The sequence below is a fragment of the Rhamphochromis sp. 'chilingali' genome, assembly GCF_963969265.1.
Source record: "Rhamphochromis sp. 'chilingali' genome assembly, chromosome: 2".
Classification (NCBI taxonomy): domain Eukaryota; kingdom Metazoa; phylum Chordata; class Actinopteri; order Cichliformes; family Cichlidae; genus Rhamphochromis; species Rhamphochromis sp. 'chilingali'.
In genome coordinates, this window is record NC_137930.1 from 24,465,992 (window position 1) to 24,488,188 (window position 22,197).

At 40.5% G+C, this 22,197-nt stretch overlaps 1 protein-coding gene across 5 annotated transcripts in view; it reads right to left on the minus strand.

Annotated features, from left to right (window-relative positions):
• Positions 1 to 15,674, minus strand: part of cplane1 (ciliogenesis and planar polarity effector 1) — a 171,710-nt gene extending 156,036 nt beyond the window's left edge. For 3 of the 5 annotated variants that reach the window (XM_080907468.1, XM_080907466.1, XM_080907464.1), the window contains exons 1-37: positions 15,553 to 15,674; positions 15,079 to 15,207; positions 14,862 to 14,997; positions 14,651 to 14,770; positions 12,854 to 13,086; positions 12,623 to 12,726; positions 12,345 to 12,501; positions 12,142 to 12,245; positions 11,463 to 11,645; positions 11,080 to 11,329; positions 10,805 to 11,005; positions 9,909 to 10,696; positions 9,577 to 9,767; positions 9,275 to 9,355; positions 9,008 to 9,181; positions 7,877 to 8,044; positions 7,556 to 7,787; positions 7,282 to 7,418; positions 6,962 to 7,179; positions 6,711 to 6,875; positions 6,283 to 6,430; positions 6,085 to 6,194; positions 5,843 to 5,992; positions 5,634 to 5,745; positions 5,044 to 5,356; positions 3,839 to 4,954; positions 3,389 to 3,540; positions 3,210 to 3,283; positions 3,057 to 3,121; positions 2,636 to 2,900; positions 2,227 to 2,553; positions 1,445 to 2,074; positions 1,174 to 1,355; positions 1,010 to 1,088; positions 818 to 896; positions 354 to 488; positions 100 to 156 (exon numbers count right to left, since the gene is read on the minus strand). In XM_080907468.1, coding sequence (XP_080763594.1) covers positions 100 to 156; positions 354 to 488; positions 818 to 896; positions 1,010 to 1,088; positions 1,174 to 1,355; positions 1,445 to 2,074; positions 2,227 to 2,553; positions 2,636 to 2,900; positions 3,057 to 3,121; positions 3,210 to 3,283; positions 3,389 to 3,540; positions 3,839 to 4,954; positions 5,044 to 5,356; positions 5,634 to 5,745; positions 5,843 to 5,992; positions 6,085 to 6,194; positions 6,283 to 6,430; positions 6,711 to 6,875; positions 6,962 to 7,179; positions 7,282 to 7,418; positions 7,556 to 7,787; positions 7,877 to 8,044; positions 9,008 to 9,181; positions 9,275 to 9,355; positions 9,577 to 9,767; positions 9,909 to 10,696; positions 10,805 to 11,005; positions 11,080 to 11,329; positions 11,463 to 11,645; positions 12,142 to 12,245; positions 12,345 to 12,501; positions 12,623 to 12,726; positions 12,854 to 13,086; positions 14,651 to 14,770; positions 14,862 to 14,997; positions 15,079 to 15,159 — 7,717 coding nt within the window. In that variant the 5' untranslated portion in view covers positions 15,160 to 15,207; positions 15,553 to 15,674. Of the gene's footprint in view, positions 1 to 99; positions 157 to 353; positions 489 to 817; positions 897 to 1,009; positions 1,089 to 1,173; positions 1,356 to 1,444; positions 2,075 to 2,226; positions 2,554 to 2,635; positions 2,901 to 3,056; positions 3,122 to 3,209; positions 3,284 to 3,388; positions 3,541 to 3,838; positions 4,955 to 5,043; positions 5,357 to 5,633; positions 5,746 to 5,842; positions 5,993 to 6,084; positions 6,195 to 6,282; positions 6,431 to 6,710; positions 6,876 to 6,961; positions 7,180 to 7,281; positions 7,419 to 7,555; positions 7,788 to 7,876; positions 8,045 to 9,007; positions 9,182 to 9,274; positions 9,356 to 9,576; positions 9,768 to 9,908; positions 10,697 to 10,804; positions 11,006 to 11,079; positions 11,330 to 11,462; positions 11,646 to 12,141; positions 12,246 to 12,344; positions 12,502 to 12,622; positions 12,727 to 12,853; positions 13,087 to 14,209; positions 14,376 to 14,650; positions 14,771 to 14,861; positions 14,998 to 15,078; positions 15,208 to 15,552 lie in introns of those variants that run through there. The other 2 variants (XM_080907465.1, XM_080907467.1) reach the window with 2 other exon arrangements.
• Between the last annotated feature and the right edge of the window lie 6,523 nt (positions 15,675 to 22,197).

Consider the following 22,197-nt stretch of genomic DNA (forward strand, 5'->3'; position numbering starts at 1 on the left):
AACACAAACATACACACCCACAGATATTCTCAGTTGTATCATATAACAAATAAATAATCAGACTGTTATCACTGACCCTGCAAATTCAAAGAGACTTACATTTAGGGCTGCCAGCCTGGACAGATACAGCTTTATCCACAAGCTTGGGAGTATAACCTGAAAGAAGAAGAATAAATGCTAAGATTTTTAGCTATAATTCAAGTTTTTCTTTAACTGTTTATGCTAATTATTTCTTATGAATAAAAACAGTCAGGCTGTTAAAGAAATTTCATTCAACTACAAATAAATGTAAGCTGTGTAGTAACTTTACAACCATGTAAAACCATTGCATCAACACTTTAACTTTAACTCACCTGGATCTGTGTTGGTGGAAGCATCATGGCACTCTGGGGGCCGTTTACATGCGGAAGCAAAGGCATGGAGCTCAGCTGAAGTGGACATAACTCTGTCCAATAATCTCTGACCAGTCAGTGAAGAGTCAAAAGATTCTAGGAGTTAACAAGAAGCAGATCAATAGAACTGCAAATGGGACATAATATATGATATTGTCTCATCAAGAATGTCCTTATCTCCTTGTTCTTATTTCTGAGGAAAGTTTTAAAGAGTCTGAATAATTATTGCTAGTTCAGAAGAGATTTTTAAAACAGTATTACTTCTCCGCGATTTCAAAAAGAAAGCATACATTTTGTGGCTCCTGGCATCTACAGTGGTGCTTTAATACTCTGAAACTGGAAACTCAACAGTGCCAAAACCTACTAACATACAGTAAGCATGCAATGTCGCTGTAAATATCAAGTGTTGTGCATTTAGGACCAACCAGGAAGAATGGGAATATCCTGTTCGGGGATAATCTCTTTGGCAGCTGCAGGCTCTTCACTCACAGGAAGTTCAGCTGGCTAAATATATAAACATACGTAAAAACATAATAATGAAGCAAACATATGATGAGTGTGTTGTAACTTAATATCTATTAAGCACAAAAAACTTTTTGGAATTAATATCATTCTACCTCATGTGTAGGAATGATGGAGTCATTTGGTCTGAATGTGACCTCAGTTTTTCTCGCCTTCCCCTCTCTCCTCTTCAGCCTAGAAATGACACAAAATGATATATAAGTAAAATAGTGACCAAAAAGGGGGGAAACCACTTAATATAGAACTATTATGTGTTTGCCTGTTGTTGGAGATAGAGGTGGAAGAAGTGGGGTCTCTTCTAGTTGTTTCAGCAGATGGGTCTACTCTAAGTAACTGCAGCCGAGCCTCTTCAGCATTCGGGTTTCTCTTCACTAAGTTAGTCAAATCCTCCATGGAAAAGAGACGAGTTACATGGGTTGAAGCAGTGGCCAAGGGTAACTCCTGTGGGACAGGCATCCATCAATAAGCTATAACACAAGATACAGCGGTACCAAATGTGAAAATCAGGACGTTTGGGAAGCACTGCTTACCATTTTTGGTTCAGATTTAATATGCAGAAGCTTGATCGCAGGTGCTTCTCTAATTGGAGCTGCAATCAAAGGAGGATGTCTGGGAGAAGAAGGCAATCTGGGGAAGGTGATGTTGCTTTGAGAAACAGACTGTACGTGCAGAAGGCGAAGGCCCTGCAGTGCTGCAGGTGTGTGAGCTGGAAAAGCGGGAAGGAGTAGGGAGAACTCTTGACCTCTGGACTGCTCCGATGGCCAAATCTGATTTTGAGAGTTTCTGGGAGTAGGATTGTGTGGAGGATTAAAATTCAGCTGTCTTTTTGGAACTGAAGACCTGTCTGCTTTCTTTAAGGTGGTTTGGTCACTGTGCTTAAACTTTTTCTGATCAAATTTTGAGGTTGCAGGATTTAAAGTGTGCAATGCTTGGGGGTTTTGGGCCGGATAACACTGCGGGGCATTCTGCTGGGGTAACTTCAGGCCCAAAACCTGTGGAACAGAGTCATTTTGGCTGCTACCATTACAAGGCTGCAACACAGGAGTGCTGTGAACAGTGTCTGTAGTGGTGAGAAGGCCCTCGGAGGAGGGGATTAACTTCCTGCTCTCAAACAGCTGAACGTCTGCCGAGTTCGCCTGGACGGACAGTGGCTGCATTTCCTGAAGAAACAAGGACTTATTTCAAACTTGGTTTCACTGTGTTGCAAGCATTATTCACACAGAAAAGCAATCTGTTAACATTTTTCTAAAATTAAGGAATTTCTCTGTTTTTAGGATAAATAAATATATTGGTTTATCTTATCTTATCTTACCTGAAAATTTACACTGGTTGTACTAGACAGCAGAGCTTTTGTCTGTGTCTGTTGATTGGCAGGCTGGTCTGGAGGTCGGCATGTATGGGTGTGAATGAACTGGGTATTCTTGGATCCTGAATATGTCTGTACTGGATGTGGCACAGAGACGGTAGCTTGATTGGGTAAGGTGCTTGGCTCAGGAACGAACCTGGTAGTGGAAGATGATGGCACATTAGGGTCTGAGGAGTTCATGTCTGGGTGGGTCAAAGAAGCACTCTGCTGGGCAAGTTGTAGGTTGGCAAATGTAACTCCCAAAACCTCTCTCAGACTCATGTAGTTGATATGCTGCAATGAAAGGACAAATACGCTCAGTTCAGCGTTAATCTTTTGAATCCAATCCTTCCCTTTTGGTTGGTCCCATTTTTACCTGAACCAGCCTGAATAAGTCTTCACCCAGACGTTCTCTCATTGGTGGAATGTGGGTGGTTGATGGCTGATTGGAGTTTGGAGAATATGCAGTGGCTCCACTAGCTGTGGAGCTTTGTGGATGAAAGTTTGAAGGAGCTACAGATGGTTTGGGGGGTGGCATGCCAGCTGAATCAGAAGTTTCTGCCTGGACTGTAGCCTCAGACTGTATAATGGAAGGTGCAGGAGGCTCTGGGTGTGGAGGTTCTTGTACGCTTCCAGCATGACTGTACAGGAAATTTCACCAATAATTTTGCATGCTTAGATTTGCAGAGATTTTTTTTAAATTTTAGAAATGTCTGAGAAACATGCATTACTGAACAAATTAAATGTTCTCCTCTGAGAAAACAGTGTCACCATTATATATAGGTATAATAACTTACACAGAGGTGGAACTGGATATATTGTCAGTTTTTTCTGAGCAGTCTAGGTCTGCAAGCTTTAAACTCTGAAAACGAAAAAAACAACAATCATATTGTCTTTGACAGTCACGATGATAGAGATGAATACTGGGAATGTTAACAGAGGATACTAACCATGTTGGGTGTGCAGCTTTTTCCACTGGAACCAGAAGACAACACATCCAAGCCCTCACTGTCACTGTGTTTGCCTAGAAATATAATATAAATCCATTAGTATTTTCTCTTTAAAAAACAAACTAACAAAAAACTGTGTTATGGCAGCCTTCATGTTGCAGTATAACATAGCGTCATACAGTCTTTTTCAGGTGTAACATCTAAGTCATCGAGAGATGGCTGTATTGGACTTGACGGTCTGTGTGGCGCATCAAAAGTCAGCTGATTCTGGACAGCAGGGAGAGGACTCTGGTGACTCTTCAGCTCTTCTGGTTCATCTATATGAGAACCACTGCAAGGAAGAAAATAAGAACGACTCATTGGAGAGGCAGCTAAATGGCACAGAGGACCAACAGAACAGCAACATGTAGGAAAAAGTAGGACAGGAGGCACTAACTAAACACAACCCAGTTTTATAAACTGATCAAGACTTATCTATAAAAGAGTAGATTTCATTTGGCCACCTATAATCCAAAATAAACTGACTGGCAAGTACAGACTGGCTCGATAAAGACATCCTCTGAATGTGTGTCAGTCCAGTTTGTTTAATATAGAAATTTATGACTGTAAATAAAATATTGGGCACTCACATGGATAGTTCTCCTTGCTGTAGATTGTGATCTAGACCAGTGACAGGAGTGTTAGCTGATCCGGGGTAGCCTGTGTCAACACTGCTCTCTCTTTCTAGCTTACTTTCCACCTCAGACTGCAGCACAGGGGCTACTGTCCATTCCATTTCTGGGACTCGGAAGTGGGCGCTAAAGCAGTCCATCCCAAGTTGAGCGGTGTACCTGCGCTCCAGCAAACTGAGGGAAGTAAGGATGGCAGGTGCTGAGGCTTTGACACGAATCACTACACCTTCATCTGCTGTTCGTCCAACTTTTCCTGCTTTATCTTTCTTTACTCTACCATGATGCCCCATTAGCGCCCTTTTGTCAGCCCAGCGAACCATCCACTCCAGCAGCCTGCCCAGTTCTGGAAACTTAGATTCCAATTGAGTATCCAAGCCCTGCTGCAATTCAGTTACAGCTTCCACAGACACTGAAGGACTAAATATGTTATCTGATGGCTGTGCAGTGGTTGAAGCATTTTGAATAGGCCTACTTTCACTACCAGACAGCCCTCCCATCACTCTTTGGTCTAAAGGCACACTGCTTTGCTGTCGGAGGCCAAACAAACCTTTTTGCCGCCCTATTCTCAGTCCAGGATGAGAACTGGCAGAAGGGTTAGACCTGGTTATGGGGGTTTCATTCCAGACAGAGGAAGTTTGCAGTTCAGGTGTTGTGCCATGTTTTACAGGTCTGTAGCAATAACCAGCTCTGAATACAGGTGGATCATGGCCTGGGTGTTTTCTTGCTGGATTGAGCCCATCTCTTTGACGACGATGTATGGTGGTGAGCACGTCAAAGGTGAGAGAATGCAACTCCTTCTTCCTCAGCTCAGAGCAGTAGCCCTTAAACAAAGGTAGTTCACTGCTCGAGTCCCCACCATCGGTACTATCCTTCTCTAGCACGTAGCTGAGGAAGAGCTCCAGGAAACTCAAGTACTCCTCATCCTCCAGCTCAAACTCCCAGGTCCCAACCACTGGTGGGGAGGGCTCCCTTATTTTCTTGGCACTGCCTTGGTTACTCTCCTCTTGAATTACGCTTTCAATCTTAACAGCAGTCTTCTTTTCATTTTCTCTTTCTTTCTCCTTTCTTTTGACTCTGAAACAATCACATAACGCAAAATAAGATACAAATAAGACACACAACACCACAGAATAATGGCAGTGATAGTATTTCACACTGCCTACCCGGTCATAGCTCTAGAATACTGTTCAGGAGAGACTGCCCCAGATGTATCATCTGTTGTGTCTCCATCAATTCGCATTGATGGGAAACCACAGTCAGTTATGGTGCTGGTACTCAGACTTGTACCCAATGACAGCTGCCCTAACATGGCCATCCCATGTTCCTGATCATCCTCCTCTTCATCCTCTTTCTCCCACAGATTGAGCACAGGGGGAGCCAAGTGCCTTTCTAGTCGTGCCAGATGTTTCCTCCTTTGCCTGTGTTTGTCTTGAATGAGAATCACCATGAGCTCGTTGCCTTCTTCTTTTTTCCCATCTAGGAATCAGATATTACACAGAGAATCAGCATCCAGTTATCACGTGTTTTCAACAGAAATCAAAGCTCAAACACTACTATTATGACTTGTTTTAAAGACCATAATAAATTATTATATAGGCATCACATCTGGCCTTTTAAAATATAAGATGAAGGCTTTCACTGCCTTCTATGCATTTAAAATGCTAAAAGAAGGATTAAAGCCAAAAGCTATTAATATCTTTAAGTGTTGCACAGCACTTCAAAGCAACTTGCAAACAAAAAGTGGGGTCTGTACCAAGCACATTGCACTGCCTCAGCCTCTCCAACAGCGAGTTATACTTTTCTCTCAAAGGGACTCTGACAGACTCTTTCTCCTCTGGGAAGGCTTTTACAAGTGTGTCTGCAACCTAAGAAAAAAGAAGACAAACCAAAGAATGAAAAATGTAGTCACTAGAGTGTCTTTCATCATAAGATACCATGTATAATTAGCCAAGGGATTGTCACCAGAGACACAGGAGGTAGTTCAGACATGAGGCTGAGCAGTATGTCTTGAAGAATTTCATCAGCACTAAGGAAGCGTGAGAAAGGCAGAAGTCGACAGGCCCAAAGGAGAGCATCAACACAGGCAGAATTCACTTCAGAATCTCCAGAAAACTGAGGAGCATAAATATACCAGAGCATTTAGAAGGCATCAGTGGCTAAAGAATAGAGAATAAATTGCACATTCACACTCAAAAAAAGTGTACCTTTTCATCTGTAACATGCTCTCTGGCAGCCTGATACCTCCTGCAACATATTGAGAGCTGGTCTCTGACATGAAGCATCCAGCATAGAGCACACAGCTCCCTGAAAACAACTTCATAGCAGAAATATGGTTAATACAAGTAACCTGAAACTAGATCATCACCAATTATATCCACAATTTACAGTAAGCAGCATCTTACTAATAGTCTGAATGATGTCAGAGTCCAGGTGACCATCATTATTCGGCCCCCTTCTGAAAAAACCACTACGAGTGATGAACTTCATCAATCCATCCGGGAAAGCCTTTTCCTCCTCAGCAGCAGATCGATGAGAATACTTCTTCTTGATCTGATTAAAGACAGAAAAATGTTTACCACCACCTATTCCACAGGACATGATCGACCACATTATTTTGTCCATATGCATAGCGGACCAATGAAGATCTATTAAAAAAAGAAAAGGGTAGGCAGTGAGACAAAAAGCATTTTCATGTGTCTTTTAGAACACACTCGTAATACAAAATTGTAAACAAGAAATTTAGTTGTTGTTTTTTTAATTAATCTAAATCATTCATTCAAACTAGAATATCCCACTTCTTTTTTAAGCCCTTCCTTAAGCGAAGAAATACCTTGTGTAGCAGGTGTCTGGCACGGCGCAGAGAGCTGATGTACCACTGAGCAGCAGAACGGCAACACCGGCCAGATCTTAGGAGCAACACTAATCTTTGAAGATCCATAGAGACTTTGTGTCGACATGTGATTTCTGCAAACTGCCCCTCTGTCCCTATTTGATCCTAATCATGAGACACACGCACAACATTTAGCAGACAATTATCCTGTGAATGTACCATATGTAAACACTGATCTTCTATTAATGCACCTGTGTGTTGGGAGAAGGCTGTGGACAGTACAGAGGTGGGGAGGGAAGATACAGTCCACTGGGCACCAAGGTAGGTAGGGAAGAACACAGGTCTTTGGCTTTGTCCAGCAAGGTAGACAAGGGTGAAGATAAAACATTCAGTCCTGCAATGACTGAAGCTTTCAGAATCTCCTGTATGGAGATCTGTAACAAGTCCCAGTCTTCTCCTTCCAAAGGATCTTAAAAAACAACCACGCAAAGACAAAACAATAGCACAGACAGCAAGGTTAAAAGGTTTCATGTGCACTGGGATCACCTCATAGAAGTCAGGTCTCACTAACCTGATAAGCTCTTGTCAGCATCTTTATCAATGCAATCTTGGGAGGCAGTCTTGTTGCCCAGAAAAGACTCCAACTCCGCCTGAAAAATGCTTTCTGGTTCTAAAACTGCTGGCAGGTGGAGCTCTCTCCTCCTGAGCCTGTCATAAAACATGTCACAGGGGAAAAAAAAATTCACAAATATTGAAGTCCATCCATCCACCCTCTTCTGTTTATGCAGTTTAATATACGATATTCTAAAAACATCAGCCTGTTTGTTATACGTTTTCAAACTGACCGAGTGAAGTCAAAATGGTTGGTGCAGTAACTGGTGTACGCCAGGCTCAGAGACACTGCTGTTTTCCAGTCCCCCAGATGATAAGCTAACCAAACAGACTCAGGAAGTAGACCCCCTATCAGGAGCAGGTCCTGAGCATAGTCCACTGTCCATACTTCCGAAAGATGCTGCTGTCGAACTGCACGAGCCACCTCCTCTTGGCACAACGACACCACACGCTCAACACTAGGGGCTGAGGAAAGACATATTACATGATACAACAATACATGCTATGAATAAATCCTAATAAATTTTTAACTGATGAGTAAGTTGTCAACACACCATGAGGTAGATGTAGTGGAGGCAGAACTACGACATTGTGAGCGGGCAGGACGAAGAGCGGCTGGTTGGTGAAGTAAGAGGCCATGAATCTCCCCAGTGTCTGAACCACCGCAAAGGCAGCGTCATTGTGAAGGTCCATCGGGAGCCATGGGCAAGGAAGAGAATCTACTGAAGGGTGTAAAGGCAGAGATAATAAATAACATCTTCTATTTACAGTGATTTGGTTACTTGATTTCTGCATATAACCAGTAAATTAGAATTATGGTTTGTCTAAACTATATGTCAGATAGTCAGATGAAGTCAGTTTTCCCACTATTATCTGACATTAATACTCCCCTCAGAATTGTATGAAAATAAAGTTTTCATGACACTTCATGTGTACAGTAACACTATCAATGTCTTTATAGAGAAACAGTCTGAAAATGTGTTCAATTTTCCTGTCTTGCCACCCTTCTACTTCTCCAGCTGGCAGCTGGTTTTCATATAGAACTCATATAAACACATTTGATTTCCACTGTGGTCAAATTGTGCTTTTTAAAGTTATTCTGAGAGACTGTAACCTACTGCCTATCTATGAGACATAAAAGCAGACAGTAAACTCTGCTTTAAAGCAGCTTTTAAAGCCTGGTCTTGTAGACAGAGAGATGTATGTGAATGTCGAATCAAAGTATTTCATGCTAATGACTCTTTTTATGTGCACCCTGCATGCTTTAAAGCGTGAGGTAATATAAAATGATGTACTGCATGCAGCAGAATATGGTCACAGAACAATCTGCAGTAACTGTGTGATAGATCACATCAAGAACAAAAAAGTACACTACTGCCCTAAAACTTTGTTAAATGTAATAAGACCTGCTATCACATATAGTTCCTGCCTTGTTTTTCCTCAATTTCCTTTGGTCTGTTTATCAAATAATGTCTCTTCTGGGTCATCTGTTGTTTAAAACCATCTGTTGTAATTGCTTGCATCTAATGTAGTGAACTGATCTTTTGCCTCCAAATATCACATTTCCATTGTTAAATAATGAACACTATCCCTGTTAAAAACAAACAAGCCTAACTGCAAAGGATTTATTAGAAAGTTTCCAACAATGGCTTTAATTACTTAACATCTTGATTCTCGAAACTTACTCAAAGATGAGGTTTTGGAGGTCACGCTGTCCTTCTCCTGTCGAGCCCTGTACAGTATCAGCTGAGACATGTGGTCCCCCAGCTGCTGGGCTTCTTTTAGTTGGTACTGTGATAGCAGACTATACAGGAGAGCCAGACAAAGCCGTGTCTGCTGAAAGACACTACGATCACAACCTAACAAGAGAGGCATATAATGACTATTTTAAACTGACTGCGACTATGCAGTCTGGTGCCCTAATGTAAAACCTGAAATATACTTGTTCTTACTTTTGTCACTCTCTTGACAAATCTGTAACCGCCACACATCGGCACTTTCCGGGTATAAGCCACACAGGAAAAGATGTTCACCTAGTGCAACAAAGGACAAACTTTTAGTTAAACAACACCCACACAAGATGCACTATTTCTGTGTGCTTATTTTGTCTTTTAATACATAAAGTGTAACTGTTATATTTGGTAATATTTGGTAAAAAAAAAAAACAAAAAAAACTTTTGGGTTTTTCACTTTCTGTATCTGGCATCAGAGTTACGTTTGAAAAAATACTGTAGTTATCCATCCTGCTCCATACCTGGATAACTCAGCAGTGCGGGGCCCTCTTCTAGTCTTTCTCCAATACCCTGCAGTGCTGTCTGAATCTGGGACATGATGACAGACAAATGCTGATCTTCCTCATCCCAGCCATCATAGCCTTTAAATCTTTTTAGTTCTTCTTTATACTGCTGGGTGACCCTGTACACCAGCTGCCACACTCCCAACAATCTGCCCCAAACAAAAAACAACAAAATCAAATTCTGTAAGACTTTGATAAAGCCTTATATATTCAGTGGACGACATGAAATTTAGTGGCTAAAGCTAAGCTTTGCTTATAACTACTTATGTAGAGAAAAAGTCTGTTCCAACCTGCTGGACGGTCGCTGAGGAGCAGGTTGAGCTTGAGGTACAAATATTGATTTCTCCTCTTTCTCATCCTGTAACTGAGGCACATGATATATATCTGAAGAGGAGAGCTGTGGTGGATGTGAAGCAGATTGCTTCTCAATAGAGGGCCAGTCAGATTCTTGCTGCAAGCAGTAAGTGTGGTCAAGAGAATCAGAGATAAGCTGCAATATAAGCATGACTCTGGATAGACTTTCAGATGATACCAGGCATTGGCTCATGTGTTTGGAGTCAGGATGAGGGTTTAGAATAAGGCATATTATCTGTTTCGTAAACTCCACCATCAGCCCTAAGCAGTTGGGCCCATTTGAGTGAACAGTATCCCAGGAAAGGAAAGAAATAAGGGTCTTGATGAGCTGTGAGAGCCAAGTAAATGGCGAGGTATTCATTCTTCCTGTATGGATGACAGAGTTGGGTACCAAATGGAGTAAAGCAGCAAATCGAACCAAAAAGTGCAGGGTGTGCCTCAGCAGAGGAGCTCTGTGTTCCACTGCATTTCCAAGAGAGATGCCAAAGGCCCACGCAGTCAACAATCTACTCTGGATCTTCCCAAGTTTACGGTGAAGAAGAGTCTCCCTCTCCAGTTCAACAGAATCAGTTTCATAATCTTGGCCAGTAACAAATGAGGTGTCAGCGTGTGTCTCTAGGGCATGGATCGTGTCAAACATTGATGCAAACTCCAAACGACCACCATCCTCCACATGAGAACCGGCAGGAAGTCCATCTAGATCAGAGTCATCTTCAAAGACGGCCTAGGAAGCCACACACACAAACAGCAGATTAAAACAGTCAGGACACATTATAAATCAGTGTTACCCAGACTAAAACAAGACATTTCTCTCTAATAATATGTGACTGACTTGTATGTTTTCAAGAAGCTCCTTTGTGCCACCCAGTGTCTGCTGGTCCAGCAGAAATTGAGGCAAAGTGGATCCATTTGTGGCTGCTGAAATGAAAGAGCCTGTGGTCTTGGGTCGACATGTACTAGTGGGACTAAATACATCCAGGCTGAGGTCCAGATTCAAGCAGGATACCGAGTCCAACCATGCCTTTACATGACTCTAGAAATAACAAATATACGTAAATTGTAATGCTTAGAGTACTAATAATTTTCTAAAAGTCCTGGGCTAATTACCTGTGATTCATCCAGCATTCGGCTGGTCTTCTCAAGATCTTTTCTTGTGTCCTTCAGAAGTGTTTTTAGTAACAGGGCAGGAGAAGGCCTGTCTAACACCCTCATCACTGTGGCCATGTAACCATCAGACACAATGAGATACAACAGTCGTGGATGCCAGGTCACAGAATACCGCTGTCTCATCACGTCCCGCACAGACAAACTGGAGCTGGACAAAGAGGCTTCCCCATTCCTTGTAGACATGGGTGGACTTCATAGAGAAACATAAGATCAGCACAGAAATTAGAACAAAATAAAGAAAGGGAACATATGCTCAAACCAATCAACAACTTTTCAAATGGAGTAGTAAGTGACAAGCACGACAGCCTTTAAATAAAGTATACCGGTAAGTGACGAGAGGGTGCAGGGGTAGGAAGTGTGCGGGTCCAAAGTCGACATTGCAACCAGAGCTTGTTAAAGTGAGCAGACCCCCAAGGCGAGCCAGCATAAGAAGAGAGCCTCGCTTCAATACACATGCGAAGAAAAGGCCTCCAGGGGACCAGCTGACACTGCCCACCCAATAGGACCTGAAAGAGAAGAAATGCAATTAGTTTCAGCTAATTTTTACATATATAGGACCAAATCATCCCTAACAAGTGACTTTACATATTATGGTGAAGGCTACATAATGTTATAAATAAACTCCCGTTTCATAAACACTTAGAGATGACAAATAATGCTATTTTAACATGAGAAAACCTCACATGGGAGCAGACTCAGGGATGAGATAAGAATCATTCCAACAGAGATCCCAAAATACTTTCAACCACAGAGAGCCTTGTGTGATACATCACACCATTTAGTAGTAGTGGCAGTCGTGATTGCACTTCTTGGCAATTTTGACACATTTGTATATATATAGTTGATTTCTCTTCCTGGGATGCTGGGAAAGGATCATGCAATGCTGTTTATTTCTTGTAAATACTGTACAATCTAGCAGTGACTGTTAAATAGAAGTTTTCTCGCAAATTTAACTGGATGACTGTCGCACAGTGCAAATCATTTTTACTTGTACACACTGACCTTATGTATTTGGAGGGGATCTCCATTTTCTTACTTCCACATCCTCCGAGGCCACTTGATATCGAGACAAAATTCTGCATGCTCACAAAGAGGACCTGTGTAGCCTAAATTCCAACAGGCAACACACGTTTTGATTTATGTTTCTACTGATCAATGGACCTAAAAAATGTAGATGTGAAAAAAGAAAGAAGCTACATGCTCACCTTAGGTTTCCTCTGGTTCAGAACAATGGCTAACAGTCGGCCGTCTGGTGAGAAGGCTGGCACCAAAGCCCCTCTGGACTTGACTGGTTGGCATGGTGGAGTGAGACGAGACATGGGATATGTCTTAGTGGCCCACTGTATCCTGTATCCCACAAAACTAAAAAGAAAAAAATAGTCCTTTTAGTTCTATATGTTTACTATTTAAATTTACTATGTAAATGTTTCGAATTATATTTACTCAAGGAGAGTCTTACTGTTACAGCAATGTGTTCACTCACCCTGATTTCATGTGACCTTCTTTCCATTTAATCTTAAGGCAAGTGATAACAAGCTTCTTCCCAGATGTGAAAACAAAGGCAGATAAGCAGCTATCACCCATAACCTGAGGTAGTTTGGATGACAAAAAAACATATAAGATCTCTAGACAATAAGAAATGATGAGAAGGTCTTTAAAATGCTTTTGTTGATTTAAATATGGCACAAATATGGATTCTGTTTAGAAACCAGACCTCTGTCTTGACAAAAATTGTGTGCTGGGATGCTTCTTTGTCTTGGGAAGAAGGCAGGATGGTGTCTTCTAGGGACTTTATCAGAGCCCAGTGTCCTTTGACTGGACCATCTCGCAATCCTGTCAAATCCTTCACGTCTATACATTCCCACAGGAAAACTTGCCCAGTTATGGCCACCAATAGCACACGTGTCCCATCACAGGAAACCTGGAGGGACAGCCTTGAGGAATTCCCTGTGAAAATATCGGATCGGATAATTTTGTTACAGATGTTCACTACATATGTGTGTGTGTGTGTGTGTGTGTGTGTGTGTGTGTGTGTGTGTGTGTGTATATAATCTATACAAATAGAATAATTAATTAAAATAAGTTAGGTGCCTAGAACAGAAACAGCTTTAGTGAAGGTTACAAATGATCTTCTTATGGCCTCTGACAGTGGACTCATCTCTGTGCTTGTCCTGCTAGACCTTAGTGCAGCATTCGATACTGTTGACCATAATATCCTATTAGAGCGATTAGAACATGCTGTAGGTATTACAGGTACTGCACTGCAGTGGTTTGTATCATATCTATCTAATAGACTCCAATTTGTGCATGTAAATGGAGAGTCCTCTTCACACACTGAGGTTAATTATGGAGTTCCACAGGGTTCAGTGCTAGGACCAATTCTGTTTACATTAAACATTAAAGTTAGAAATATCCTGTCTCAGAGTGACGCTGAAAAACTAGTTCATGCATTTATTACTTCCAGGCTGGACTACTGTAATTCATTATTATCAGGATGTCCAAAAAACTCACTGAAAAGCCTTCAGCTAATCCAAAATGCTGCAGCAAGAGTACTGACAGGGACAGAGAGAGCATATCTCTCCTGTTTTGGCTTCCCTTCATTGGCTTCCTGTTAAATCCAGAATTGAATTCAAAATCCTGCTCCTCACATACAAGGTCTTAAATAATCAGGCCCCATCTTATCTTAATGACCTTGTAGTACCATATCACCCTATTAGAGCACTTCGCTCTCGCTCTGCAGGCCTACTTGTTGTTCCTAGAGTATTTAAAAGTAGAATGGGAGGGAGAGCCTTCAGTTTTCAGGCCCCTCTTCTGTGGAACCAGCTTCCAGTTTGGATTCGGGAGACAGGCACTATCTCTACTTTTAAGATTAGGCTTAAAACTTTCCTTTTTGCTAAAACAGATAGTTAGGGCTGGACCAGGTGACCCTGAATCCTCCCTTAGTTATGCTGCAATTGACGTAGGCTGCCGGGGGATTCCCATGATGCATTGAGTTTTTCCTTTCCAGTCACCTTTCTCACTCACTATGTATTAACAGACCTCTCTGCATTGAATCATATCTGTTATTAACCTCGGTCTCTCTTCCACAGCATGTCTTTTATCCTGTCTTCCTTCTCTCACCCCAACCGGTCGCAGCAGATGGCCGCCCCTCCCTGAGCCTGGTTCTGCCGGAGGTTTCTTCCTGTTAAAAGGGAGTTTTTCCTTCCCACTGTCGCCAAAGTGCTCGCTCATAGGCGACTTTTGTTGTGATTTGGCGCCATATAAATAAAATTGAATTGAATTGAATTAGAACAGTTAGGATAAGTAAAACTAAGATATTCATGCAGTGCAATGATAAATTAAAAGGAAATATGCCAAAGTTAAAACAATACTTTGTTCAGTATAGACAAGATATTTAAAGTGATGCATATAAAGGTCCCACAACTGATTTATTCAATTTATTGAAAACTTTCAAATACTACACAAATTAAACTATTTTGCCTCTAGGTGTCTTTATAAAATACACACATACCCTGAAAAGAAGTAATTATCTGAACTATTTCTGGGACTCCTGCAGCAGTCTTCAGCAAATCTTTATCCCGGTTCCACAGAAACACTTCTCCAGAGACCAAAAGACCACAAAGCCACATACCTGGAACAAAAACCAAGAACAAGATAAATTTCTTAGCCAATATTCAGAGCTAAATACATTACTTTGCTTCGAGTTGACATACTAAGCTCACCGTTTTGCGATGAAGCCATTGTCACAACATTGTTGAGCAAAGGATGGAGTTTAGGAGTTCTCTTCTTGGTACGACCAGACACCATGTTAATTTCACTGATCCTCTTGTCATCCAACAGAAACACAGATTCCTTCTCCTGAAGAGCCATGACACCTGCTTGTAATCATATTTTGTATGTCTATAGAAATGTATTTTCGTAAAAATGAATTCCCCTCACCTGCCCGAGCCAGCAGAAGCGCGGCCATGGTTTCTTCCGTTTGATGCTGGATGACAGAACAACTTCCAACTTCAGCTCCATGTTTGAAAGACAGCATCAGTGCTTCCTTGTGACTGTGCATTCAGGAAACTGTAACGGCAACACAGACAGTGTATTTTTCCAGACGTAGTCGTAAATCTCCCTGAGATACGATACGATAAATAACGTGCTCACTGCAAATGTATTCATTATATTGTGAGCTAAAATTAACTTTGCTTAAAACCAACAGCAACAACAACAAAGACGGGGAAGAAACATTACTGTAGGTAACGGTATGATTAACATGAAAAGAATAGCGTTAGCAGCCTAGCTGGTTCTGTTTAGTGCGCAGAGACAAAGTCCCTAAGAAGCCTAACCTGAGTATTTGAAGTACATTGGCTATATTCACTGGTTATCTTCAGACTAAGCGATGCTGAGAATTTTATTATAACTTACCTATTTGGAATTTATACCGTATATAATCACGAAATATTTCGAAACTCCCTCCGCTTCAGTAGCCAGAATTGCTTCCCATGATCCTCCGGGAGGAAGCTTCAGCGCGTTGCCGTAGGAACGTGACGGCAGCTGTGGCAGACGCTCTCCGCTCCCTCCATGTTTTTAACTCTGTGAGTCCCAAATCCTCACAGCTGTTATTTTGCTCGTGAAAGATATACAGCTTCATGTCACCCCTGGAAGCTGAACATATTGTAAATTTCCTCTCTTCCATTCGTCATGACGTTTATATGACTTTCTGGCTCTTTATGCCAAATGTTGTATTTTTTTCAATACTAAAACACTGCAGCCTGAACATTGGAGGGACATTTTGTTACCGTTCTGTCGTGCGGAATAATGCTTTAAAAACAAACAAACAAAAGGGGTTAACTTCCAAAGTTATTACAGTGAAGTCAACCTAAACTAAAAAGAGTAAAAATGCGTCTTAATTAGCTGACATAAAACAAGACCAGACCATCTTAACCTTGCCTCATGACTTTCTCTCCAAACTGCTCAACCTAAGCTGTCCATCTGATATACTCGGTGTAGGCTCTTTACCTTACAATATAAATAACATTTCCGGTGATTGCTGTTATATAAAATTGAATTGAATTGAACTGAATTGAAGAATATTACAAATGAATTAATAAAGTGAAATGGCAAAATTGACTCTGGCCAATACTGAAATTAAACTATGTACAAAACCTGAAAATATGGAAAAATACAAAATTAGAATAAATCTATGTCCTACTTGACATTTGAAATGTCTAGTACCTGCAATATCAAAACTGAAAACAAAAGAATGTTTTTTCTTTTGTTTCCTTGCTTTTTGGTTGTGTTTGTGCATATTAGGTGACGGGGGAAAGGACTAATGGGCACTAGGGATGGGTATGAGAGCAATAAACAAGGCCGGTTGTGAATTGGTTTGGCATAAAATTTAAGGAATGGACTTTTTATATTGACAGTGCCATATTAAAATGCTCCCCACCCAATTCAGTGAGAAATAACACTAACAGTACTGACAATAATTGCACTTTTTCTTTAAACATCAGTGCATTGCTCCAAATGCACAAATACAATGAGTGTTATATGCTATATGCAGGATACAAAAAAAAACCAGAACATGGCTGTAAAAGCATTCTAATGCCAGCAGATGGCGACCTGCTGCAATAAGAATGAATTCTTCTGAGCACAGAAAAGCATTTTTGAGTTAACATGAGGAGCTTGACTCGAGTCAACGTGAGCACTGTGGCAAATAAACAGAAGCATAAAAGGCCTTTTGTACTTTGTCCCTTCGCTGCTGCAGATATCTTCGACAAGGTCAATTTTCTCTCAGGAACAACAACCCATCTGAATGTTTATGTGCGGTAAGTGATCATCTTCACTATTAACGTGCTTTGGGTTGTGCAAGCCCTTAAGCAATAAGTCTCTTATTGGCTTGTTACAGAGAGTTATTAGGTTTGCCCCGCGGCCCCCGCTGGTATTTAATTACCCTTGCACTCTCTCCTTTTCATCACGACGTGGATGATGGCTGCCATTGCCAGTAGGTGAAAGAGGAGACTTCACCAGACCTTAATTAGTTCATTTGCCTCTGCCTGCCAGGCACAGATGGAGCTCTTTATTACTGTCACTGCCAGGCTCATTCTGCTATGATGATGAGTGTCTTAAGAGGAAGAGCTTGACATCCTAAAATGACACGATGACATGGCCAAAACAGAATCGGTTCAACAAACTAACCAAAAGCAGTTCTATTTTAGCCAGTTCATCATGGAGCAAGCCTACCATATTATAGTCTCATCCCTATGAGATCACAGTGTAAAGATAAAATCTAACCACCTATAAGGTTTCACTTTAGTCTTTCTGTTTATTCTTCAATAAGGCCTTTTTGTTTGGGGTGTGCTTGCAGTTTCATGCCTTTAATAATTGTATGTCTGTTTATTTAATCAGGTAAAAATCTCACCCAGACTGAAACGCTTTATTTAAAGTGAGAAGGCAGCAGAGATTTTAATAAATATAACTAAATAAACAAATACAACTGGCACACATGACAGCTTTATTTGTTAATTTTATAAGAAAGTGAACAAAACAACAAAAGCATACATTATAACATAACTGTTTTCCTCCTTTAAAACAGGCATAAACTGCCTCAGACAAACCACTTCTCCTTCCATAGAAAAAGGGGCAACATATTTAAAAACTTCTTTTTCCTTATTCTGATTCTGTGGTATATAAAAAACAACCAATGGGAAAGTATGTGGACATAGAGGGATGAGTGTACAGAGAACAGTGATGTACATGATTGATGCTATCCAGCCTCTTTAGTTTAGATGCTGTGATTTCAGCAGATGTCTGTATGGTTACAAACATTAGAATACTGTACATAGATACATATTTGTATATTTGTGTCCCAAGTAGTTCTTAACATCATCATTATCTTGGCGCCAACACATAAAAATACAACATCAGTATACAATCCTTTATGGGGTTAATGTCACACTTCCCCATTGCCTATACAGAAACCAGCCAATTTCATGGGTCAGACTGGGTGATCTGGATTAAATCAAAAGAAAAGAAATCATTCTAACTACAATGACAGTGATAATTTTAGCAGTAAATAGAAAAGGATAAATGAAGGTAGAACAAAACAAAACAAAATTTCCATCAGGAACAATTAGGTTTTTTTTTTAAAAGATATTAAAGGGGAGTCTGTGTAATTAAATTCATATTAATTCATCTTTAGTCCTGACATGAGTCATTATTCAGTGAAACGGTTCATAATGCATCCAGTCTTGGGATAACTCAAGAATATTCTGGTAAGATAGATTTAAGTGATCATCCACAATATTAATAATGTGCAGATCTCTTCTGTATCTTGACTCTGACCAGTTTGGGCATTGACACAGGATCTCTGTGGGTGTCTTTCACCAGGGGCTAATTTTACCAAAATAGACTTTGACTATGGTGCAAATAAACCAAAATAGTCATGTGTCTAAATTAATCCATTGCGCTGACTTTCTCGAGCAAGACTGGTACACTGTTTTTGTTGCACAGACTTACTTCAGAGAAGAAATCTAGCAGCTAACCACTCAGCTATGTTTACTGCGGCAGGAAATGTTTGTCTTTTGGAAGAATTCAACAGTTTAAAGGTCCCTTTAGATGCTGCCTTATTTCCCAGCAGGTCACCCCCGTGGATGGATCCACGTATTTGATTTGACACCGGTTTAACCCTCCCATTTATCTGTGTTTGGGACTGGCACAAGGAGTCCACCAGCTTATAACCCCCTCCTGGATGAATTCAGCAGTAGACAGTAGTAAACAAAGAGTGTAACCATGAAAAGGATAAGAACAAGTAATGACAGCAACAGTAAACAGTGCAGGAAACTTCCTGTTACATAAAATCTCAGCGCAGTGCAAACCTGTAGCAAAGCTTTGATGCTGTGGTTTGCTAATGGAGGTGGGCAGACTACTTCTGTCATTTACTTAGTGAGCTTAAGGATAGCTTTAGTGGGCAAACAACAACACCTGACAATAAAATGTACTTTTCAAAACTGCTGTACTTTTTCACTGAGTTACCACTGTCTCTGAAACATCTTTCTCTTCTTGCTCTTGCCGGGAGTCACATATTTTGACTCTCGTTTTCTGCTTTTAGGTTTTAGAGTCACATCAGACATCGGTCTTAGGCTTGAGTTAGGTAAGGGTTGGGAAGGGTGTGTGGGGGTGGTGGGGTGGGGGTTCTACCCCTCTCACTAGCTTAGGTCCTTCTCATGAATACTTGATTGAGTTGGGATCTGTTGGAGTTTGGCAGCTGGATAAATTCTTTGAGCCATTAGTAAACGTTTCGTGGTGCTCTATCTTACTGGTGGAGGCCATATGGAGATGTGCTTTGCCTCCAACAATGTTTAGTAGAGTGTTTTTTAAATCTGTCAAAGGCTCTTATAAAGTAGGCAAATATACACTATATCCAGACTGCTAGATTATAGAAAATGGTTCATGAATAGAGTAATGTACATCTACTCTATACTTATGCTCTCTTAAGAAAGCACGCTGGTGGTGGATAATGGGTTAGGATTTCTGGATGATCCTTTTGCAAGCAGTTATGGGGCCAACTTCAGGATCAGGATCCCATGTTTAGCTACAGAGGAACATCGTTTGCGTCTTTAGCACGAACTAAAAGTGGATTTTCAATTTAGCGGCCTGTGATTAACTAGAAAACTATTTCCCATCTATAAATTCACTGCTCAAAACAGGGACATCAGTTGGCATGGTAACCTCATTTCCCATCTGCAGGCCTCATTCATACTGAAAAATGACACTCCGGCAGCTCTCAAGAAACAATTCAATATTCCTGCCGTAACAGCAGGTCAGAGTATGTCTTCTCTAAATCTTGGTCATGGTGTATATCTTTCTTAGGAAATAACAAATGGCATGTTTAGAAAGGCTTTAATTTGCAGTGAATATGATTTCAATTGATTGATTAGTGTATACAGTGCTGAGTGCAGGAGTGTGTTAAGTATTGACAAATTTATATCTAGAATGGTCTTTGGCATCTTATTCGACTTCTGGAAATGAAAACACTGAAAACTCTGTGTTGGATCATGGCAGACTTTGACATATTGGGTAAAATACTTGCAGAAAGTCAGTTCCTTAAAGCTTGCTGGAAACGCATACAAGGAAATTGGGTAGCCTTTATTAACGTTAGATCTCATTTTCAGATAAATGGATGTGTAAATATAACAAGCTGTGGTTTTACTGGAGCTTAAGATCAGGACTATTTCTTGGCCAGTTGCAGTGACTTTCTGTAGTCTTTAGAGGCCATTAGAAGTTACTGGCAGCAATCAAAGACATTCGGAAACTGTTGACTCATATAGGATGGGGTGTCATATATTATAAATGTTGTTAATACAAACAAATGTATAAAGAAACCGTTTTAAATAGCTCTGTATAGCATTATTATCTCTTTGACTTTCAGTTTCAGTCTACTGACCTTGAAGAAGAGATCAGAGGTCAAATGTGACAGGATTTGTTGGTGGTAATAATATAAAAGTATGACTGTACCCAACAGCCACTTAGTTAATATATTGTATGTTCACACTACAGTTACAACAAGTTACAAAACAACAATGTCTCTAAATAGTTGCTAAAGTTTTCCTCAAGTAGTCTTCAAAATCGTTCCTGGGCTTGTATACATGAAAGTGTAATGCTTGTCATGGTGACAAGCAGTGGCACGCTTCTGCAGTGGTTAGCATTGATGACTCACAAAAAGAAGGTCCTCGATTTGAATCCACCAACTTGCTTGGCATCTCTGTGAAATCTGGATGTTCTCGGGTTGGTTATTCTAAATTGGCCACAGGTGTAAGTGCTCTGTTATCCATGCAATATACTGGTGAACTGTACAAGATGCAATCCCGGGACAACTAGGATAGGCTCCAGCACCCTCCATGACCCCATATTTGATAAGCAAATAAGAAAATGAATGGAAAAGAAAAGAATTTGAAATGTTCGTGACATTGTAGATTCATATTGCCAGCTTGTGCACAAAGATTAGAGTGTGTTCTTGTAGGCATTACTGACTCCGATCAAAATGCATCTGTTTAAAAGAGGCAAGCCTTTCAAGCCTCTTAATATAACGTACTGCACGAATACAACAGATGGAGAAGATAGAACTTTACTCTCAGTAGATGTAGAAAAGGATACTGTAGATAGCCCTGCTTGATGCTCTGAATAACAATGTTATTTCAGCATTTAATATTAGTAGCTTAGTAGCTTTGCCACCCTTATTGTTTAAACTAACCACAGAACCCATTGTTATGTTGCTGTGGCACACAAGAATATTTCTGGTACACACACGAATATCTTTGCTGTTAAGACTGGTCAGATGCACACATTGCATAGCTCCATTTGAAGATGCTGTTCGAGGTATTCTTGAGGTATAATTACAACTTCCAGATTATTTTCATTTTTCTAAATTTTCTTTCATTTTGTTAAACAAATAAAAGGGGCAGCTCCGTTGCTTACGTTTCCATATTTAAACATATTTACCTGTTTAGCATTTGTAAAATTATTGAAAAAAGTTATGATCCTACCTTTGAGCTTATAAATTAGAAGAAAGATTAATAGTACCTGAAATTAATACCCCTCCAAAATTGTTGTACCTGGTCCAAATCTTTGCTCTTGCCATTTTCCTCCTTTACTACATTTTTGGCATTTGTGTGACAATTTTATTGTGAAATGATAGATGAAACAGGCTACAACTAACATTGCTATACCTGGCAAATTACATTGTTTTTCAGTGGTACTATTGGGCTGCACAGCTGCAGACTATAATGTATTACTTCTCCCTAAAGCCAACCCAGCATGGGTCGACACTGAATCATCTTAACTTATTCCTGAACTAAGACTAAGACACATGTACTCTGCAAATATTAAAAAGCTGAGAGAGGAAACACCTGATCCATTAGATATTGATACTATTATAATCTGGTGTACCATTTCTTCAGTTTCTGGTTATAGCCTAGCATGGGATAATAATGACTTTAAACCTGGAAAAATGGACGAAGGCATCTACCTGTAGCCCACCAACAGATGGTATGTTTCAAAATGATAACTTAA